Source organism: Monopterus albus, unplaced genomic scaffold (assembly GCF_001952655.1).
Source record: "Monopterus albus unplaced genomic scaffold, M_albus_1.0 scaffold99.1, whole genome shotgun sequence".
NCBI classification, from domain to species: Eukaryota; Metazoa; Chordata; class Actinopteri; order Synbranchiformes; family Synbranchidae; genus Monopterus; species Monopterus albus.
In genome coordinates, this window is record NW_018127979.1 from 1,010,160 (window position 1) to 1,016,708 (window position 6,549).

The 6,549-nt window shown below is 44.4% G+C and overlaps 1 protein-coding gene across 1 annotated transcript; it reads left to right on the plus strand.

The window, feature by feature from the left end:
• On the plus strand, positions 1–6,209 carry zic5 (zic family member 5 (odd-paired homolog, Drosophila)). The gene is made up of 2 exons (XM_020609568.1): positions 1–1,594; positions 3,005–6,209. Exons 1-2 carry the CDS (start codon positions 550–552, stop codon positions 3,442–3,444), a joined length of 1,485 nt encoding a protein of 494 aa, XP_020465224.1. The 5' UTR covers positions 1–549; the 3' UTR covers positions 3,445–6,209.
• The last annotated feature ends 340 nt before the right edge of the window (positions 6,210–6,549 follow it).

Genomic DNA, 6,549 nt, shown 5'->3' on the forward strand with positions numbered 1-6,549 from the left:
CTCATTCAGCCATGCACCGGCAGCGAGCTTTCCTTTCCTTTTTCCTACAGCAGCGACACAAACTCAACAGCAAGGCAAATGGACAAACCAAACCAGAGATAAACTAAGGCGCACTTGTCATATAAACTGACATTTCGGTCATCCACATGCACCAGCACCAGTAAACAAAAAGCCGCATAAACAGATCTGCTGGTAACTTTGTGAGTACAACTTTTTGGAGTCAACAGCGATAAAGAGAGTGAGGGGGCGGAACCCTGCTGAGCCCCTGCGCTGAACGACAGCCAATCGCTTCGTTCTTCTAACTGCCAGTCACCGAAATCCGTCCAATACCCGCAGTGCCATTTCTAAACTGTATTCCCCACTGTGTCCTCCAACTGTTGTATGTTCTGCCAATCGCTTGAGGACAGAGTGGGAAAAGGAGCAAGCAGAGTTAGAAGCCGGACAAAAGAACTTATAGACCCCTTATATACATATTCTCCTTATGTTTTAGAGAGCGTGGTGTGGTGAAAAACAATTGCGGTGAGTGCGGATGGACTTGTCAGTGTAGTTATGGAGCCCCCTTTAAGCAAGAGGAATCCAGCGATAAGATTAGCGGATTTGGCAGCGACTCAACCCCTTCCTCATCAGAATATGACAGGCTTCCCGGGGCTAGGGGGGCATCACCCTCTCTCCCACCATGCACACCTCCACCCTGGGGAGCTGGGCAACGACCCTGGAGTGGCACTCACTCCATTTGGACCAGAGCACATGGCACAGACAAATGCTCTCAAACTTAGCCCATCTCAGCACATTCAGAGCCATCCCGAAGCCCAGACCGCGGCATCTTTCACTTCTGCTCAGACCACAGTTGGTTTCCCCGTGGCTCACCCCCACTCAGGCTACTCAAGCAGCAGGGACTTCATCCTCAGGAGAGAACTCTCAGCCTCTGCTATGCATGCACTTGGCGACCAGCATAGTTCCGCCTCCTCCCCTCATCACCATGGCATGTTCATCTCCCCAACAGGTGCTTATGGGCATACAGAAAGTGGGGCCCATTCACTTTTCACTGGACTTCACGATCAGGCATCCCCAGGTGCCCACCACCATCATGCCCTCAACGGGCAGATGCGTCTGGGTATTCCGGGCGACATCTACGGCAGGCCAGAGCACTTCGGGCACAGGCCAGAGCACTATGGACCCTCTTCTCTCCACAGCTACAACTCCATGAACCTCAATGTGAACATCGCTTCTGCTCCTCACGGAGCGGCGGGGGCGTTTTTGAGATACATGCGGCAGCCCATAAAGCAAGAGCTAATCTGCAAATGGATTGACCAGGAGCAAAGTCAAAAGAAGCCCTGCTCGAAAACTTACAGCACCATGCACGAACTGGTCAACCACGTCACGGTGGAGCACGTCGGGGGACCGGAGCAGAGCAGTCACGTCTGCTTTTGGGAAGAATGTCCCCGAGAAGGGAAGGCTTTCAAAGCGAAGTACAAACTGATAAATCATATCCGAGTTCATACCGGAGAGAAGCCCTTCCCGTGTCCTTTCCCGGGTTGTGGAAAAGTGTTCGCTCGATCGGAGAATTTAAAGATTCACAAGAGGACGCACACAGGTCAGTACTTTAATTGTGTAAAACGTGCACACAGCAGTCTGAAAAACATCCCCCCATCGCGGAGCATTAGTCTATCCAAGGAGACCTTATTTTACCAGTCACATCCTGAACAGATGGACTGTGACCGCGCGTAACTGAGCGCACCAGCGAGCTAAAAAGTTTAAGGCAGCGTCGCATTCGCACAGTCAGTAAATGTGTACATTTCCTTTCTTAAATATAGCCTAAACTTTTTTTTTTTACCTACAGAGACGCTTGTAATAGGTGTGTGACGATTAGGATATGTGATTTGTAGGACGTGCTTACGTACGTGCAAGACAGCGCTAGAACACGCGTAAATGTAATTATCCTCAGGCGTAAAACGTTTACGCAAAAGCTTGGTTTATATGTGGACGTGTTATATATGCCATGTTACACGATGCCTTAACATATGGCGGATTTATCAGTTTGAAGCACTGGTTTACTGGTAGCGGTCTGGAGGTTGAGCTACAGGCTACGATATCTTTACAGTCAGAAGAGCAATACGTTTTTCTGGGTATATTATCCAACCAAAACAGCAGCGTCGTGGTGAGATGTTAGACTTGCACAGTACATCGAGTTCAAGCCAGGCAGTTTTAGTAGACTAACTTTTCACTACGCAAAATCTCCCGAGTACTCTTTGAGAGTTGTTCTTCTTATTCCAGAGACTGAGGATCATGTCTTGGCCCAAAAAAAGCATGGCCTCATACTGCCAGTAGCCTGGGTCTCTGCACCTTAAAGAATTATATAAAATTCCCCGGGAACAAACAATGTACCCAATATTCAGGTAATCTGAATGTGATATTTATAGCTTTGAAAAGGCATAGTGCACTCAAATCCACGTTTATATGTATGCACGATGCCAGCTATAATTTAAAAATCCATGCTGTCCATTTATGAATGTCAGTTTGTGTGTGTGCATGTGTCAGGGACGAGTTATAGCAGCCCATCACAGTTAAAGGAACCTGCTGCCCCCCACCCCCACCCCCCAACACACATACATATAACTAGAAGGCCTAAAGGCGCGTTGCACGTGTTCACACAGGAAAAATAAGTTGGACCAGTGGGTGTGGAGTTGTGGCTAGATGTTTAGTGAATAAGCTCTTCTGAAGAGGAAACCCCAGTGGAGACGTGCAGGCACAGAGCAGCTCATGAGAAATGGCCCTGATATTGCATTTATTTAAGGTGGTATGCTGACAAGATGTGGTTCATTACACTACAGGAGACGGTTGTAAGATAAATAACCAAATGGCACATTTATCCTGCGTTCTAAACTTGTGATGTGTGTTTAAACCCACGGAGGGACACTTCCATGACAGTTTTTGAGGCAGTGACATTACTGACCGTGTGCACATGATACTAACTGTATCTGTTTCCCTCTTCTTCTTTTTTAAGGAGAGAAACCATTCAAGTGCGAGTTTGACGGCTGCGACAGAAAATTCGCCAACAGCAGCGACCGGAAGAAACACTCTCACGTCCACACCAGTGACAAGCCTTACTACTGCAAAGTCCGTGGCTGTGACAAATCGTACACACACCCCAGCTCTCTGCGGAAGCACATGAAAGTGCACTGCAAGTCCCCGCCGCCCCCTTCCACCAACGTCACCTACATTTCCTCCACAAACCCTCTCGGAGACCCTCTTTCGTCCAACTCTGAGCCGCACAGAAACCGCTCTGCGAACCTTTCCCCTCAGGTCAGCAACCTCAACGAGTGGTATGTATGCCAGGGGAGCGGAGTTCCCAACCACCTCCACACCCCCTCCAGCGATGTGCCGACGTCAGATTCAGACGACGAGGACTCTTTCAGAAATTCAGACCCAAGGACAATGCTCTGACGCCCGTTTACAACCAACGGACTGTCACACTTGTCACATAGCTGACTCATCTAAACGAACAGATCCATGCTGGCCCGTGCGCTTGGGATATCGATCAGCTGTTTTCACTGTAATATTATTAAATGACTTGTGCTAAACGCAGCTATAACACACTTATCGTGGATGCAATGCTGGCCTAATTACAGGTGGAAGAAATGTCTCTGATGTGACGCCCCGACCTACTGTAAAGCGTAGCTCGATATGAAAAGTTTAAAAAAGCTTCTTATTTGCTTCTTGTTTGAAAGGACCAAAAAGTTCAAAGTGAGAGAATTTGATTAGACAAACTGAACAATCATTTTTAACAGAAGCAATAAGCAGGGTTGAATTAACTGCATGTCTTAAGACTCAAGTGGGGTGCTGAAATGACACGTTTCATGTGACCTCCCATCATCCCCTTGCAGTGTAATAACTGGCCTGGTATCAATCACTGTCAAGGAAAATAAATGGTACTCCTTGTAAACACCACTAATGGCAACAAATAGTAAATGGACAAACTGTAGAAGAAGAGCTTTTTGTTTCATGTGATTTCTCTAAAGATGTGGTACACATTTAATCCAGCAAGGGGGAAAAAGAGGAGGCAAACATCTGGGTGTCTTAAGGGTTCTCATTTACCTTTTCAGATTTATACAATACATGTGTTTGGATGGAGTTTTGTAATATTTAAGAACTATTTAAGTCTATATTTTATGCACAATAGCTCGTTAAAGAGTAGGAATAAGTCCCCTGAGACCCTAAATGTCTACACTGACAGGCTTTGACCCTGTAGAATTTGTATATATGTAACTGTACTGATGATGCTCGTGAATGTTGTGTAGTTTTAATTACAAAAATGTTGTTTTGTACATTGTAATTTATTTGCTGGTATCAGTGTTGTACTGGAATTACAGAAACACCAAAGAATAATAATATCAGTTTTGGTGATGCGTTGTACCCTGCTGATGTTTTTTGTTTGTCTACCCCCCAATTTTTAAATTTTTTAAAAATATATATATTTTAATTGTGTTCTGTAAGAGAAGAAAACATTTACTTGAATAGGCTGTGTAATGTGAAAAGTCCCTTTCTTGCATGCCTTTTGTAGTTATTTGTCTTTCTCTTTGAGTTGCATGGTGCCATTGCACATGATGGACAAAAAAAAAGATTGTGCAGAATCTTGATGTTCAAATTTTAATTTAAATATAAACTCTTGATACAATAATTAAAAAATTACAAGGACATATACAGCAATAATTAACAAGTGTCAAATCATTATGATGGGCGAATTGCATTCAATATTTTAGACATCAGAAAATATTAGATGGACTATTAGAACAACCTTAGCTGGATTATGGCTTTTTCAAAAATATACTTAAGATTTACACTTGATTTGAAGTGTAAATACGAGACAACAAAACACCAATGTCAGTCTCACCTCAAAAGTAGAAGCAGCTCTGTTCACTCCTTGACATTTTTAGAAAATATCCACTTACTTCAGTAGCAGGCCTAACGGGCCAAGGAGGCTGGTATAAACTAATCACTGAGCTAATGGAAAAACCTATAGCCCCCTGATGGCGCTACCTCTGAAAGGCGCGACAGCTCAAAGCAGCCTATGCATGAATCATTCATGGGAAAATAAAAGATAAAAGATATGTGACAATAAGCAAGGCCTTGTATAGAGTGTATAAAACAAGTTCCCCCTCTTATTTCCTCCATTAAAACGCACAATCTCACTTTCAAAGAGTTGCCTGTCCAGTCTATAGAATTAGAATTGACCAACGCGAGTCCTGCACCACTTCAAAGGCTGCAGCTTCTGAGAGGAAGGCTGGTCGCTTTGACAGTCTTCATGGTGTGTTAGGATTTCTGTGGCATTTTGGGTAGCTGGGTATGTCTGGCTGAAAAACACAAACTACCACTAAGTGAACAACAATCAAAGCACAAAATGCACCCCCTCCAGAAATGTTGGTTTCTACAAATATACTGTTGGCAGCTTCATGACAAATAAGCTCCATTTGCCTGGTGAGAACTGGACAAAGTCAAAAAGGAAAAAAGCAAAGGGACTTTCGTATAAATGTACACCTTGTAATAACCTTGAAACGTATTCTGGGTTTCAACACTGCGTCAATTAGGATGCACTTGACTCGGGTCAGCTTTGGAAGGCTGTGGCCATAAAACGCACACAATCAGCACTGGAGTGCGAACAGTCTCAAGTATTAAGTTAATTTTACAGCCTAAGAAAAGAACCACTTCAGCAGAATGACAGATTTTAATAAAAGACAACTGCAGGTCGATCTAGTTGTAAAATAGGGCATTATAAGCGCCTTCTAAGGCCTTCTTTAAAAAAACAAAACACATTATGTACTGCTGCATTCAAAGTCAAAGCACTCGTGGCCCTCCTCTCGTTTTGTGCATGAACTTTTATAGGGGTACGGGCCTCAAGAGTAGCCTGCTCTTGTAGGTCCTGTTTGGAAACAAGTGCTCAATGAATGTTACAAAATAAACACGATGAAAAATAACCAGAGACTGTTCCTTCGCCATTAAAAGAGGGGAGACTTAATAAAAGGAGTGAAGCAGTCACCCTTCAGTGAGAAACGCTTTGAAGTAGAACTTATTATCTGAGAAATACTTTTTGGTTGTCCTAACGACGCTGCTGAATGGGAAAGGCGCTCCTTTGTCAGCGATTTGTTCTCCTTTAGTGGGATGCCCGTGGAAATCACTTACATGGACCATCTTAACATACTGCCTGCAAATCAGTAACTGGCAGAGTCAGACATGCAGACGCCACTTTGGAGAGGACAAAGCAAAAAGTCGCAATGAAAACGCCGCCGCTTCTCAATTGCGCCCTTTAAGGGGGTTGAATGATAACTTCTCAGACGAGTGTAGGACCAAAACAAATGCAGTCTTGTCAGACTTAACAAGCATTATCCATCTCTTGAATGCCGCTGGCACAATGCGCAAGAAAATGGCTTGTGGAGTGACCATTTTGGACACAAGAGTTACTAGTCTCTCTTAAAAATGCGCGTAATTTGACCCGAGCACCTGCACCTGAAGCGGCAGCGCGCTTGGCTCACCTTGATGACAACAGAGGGGGGT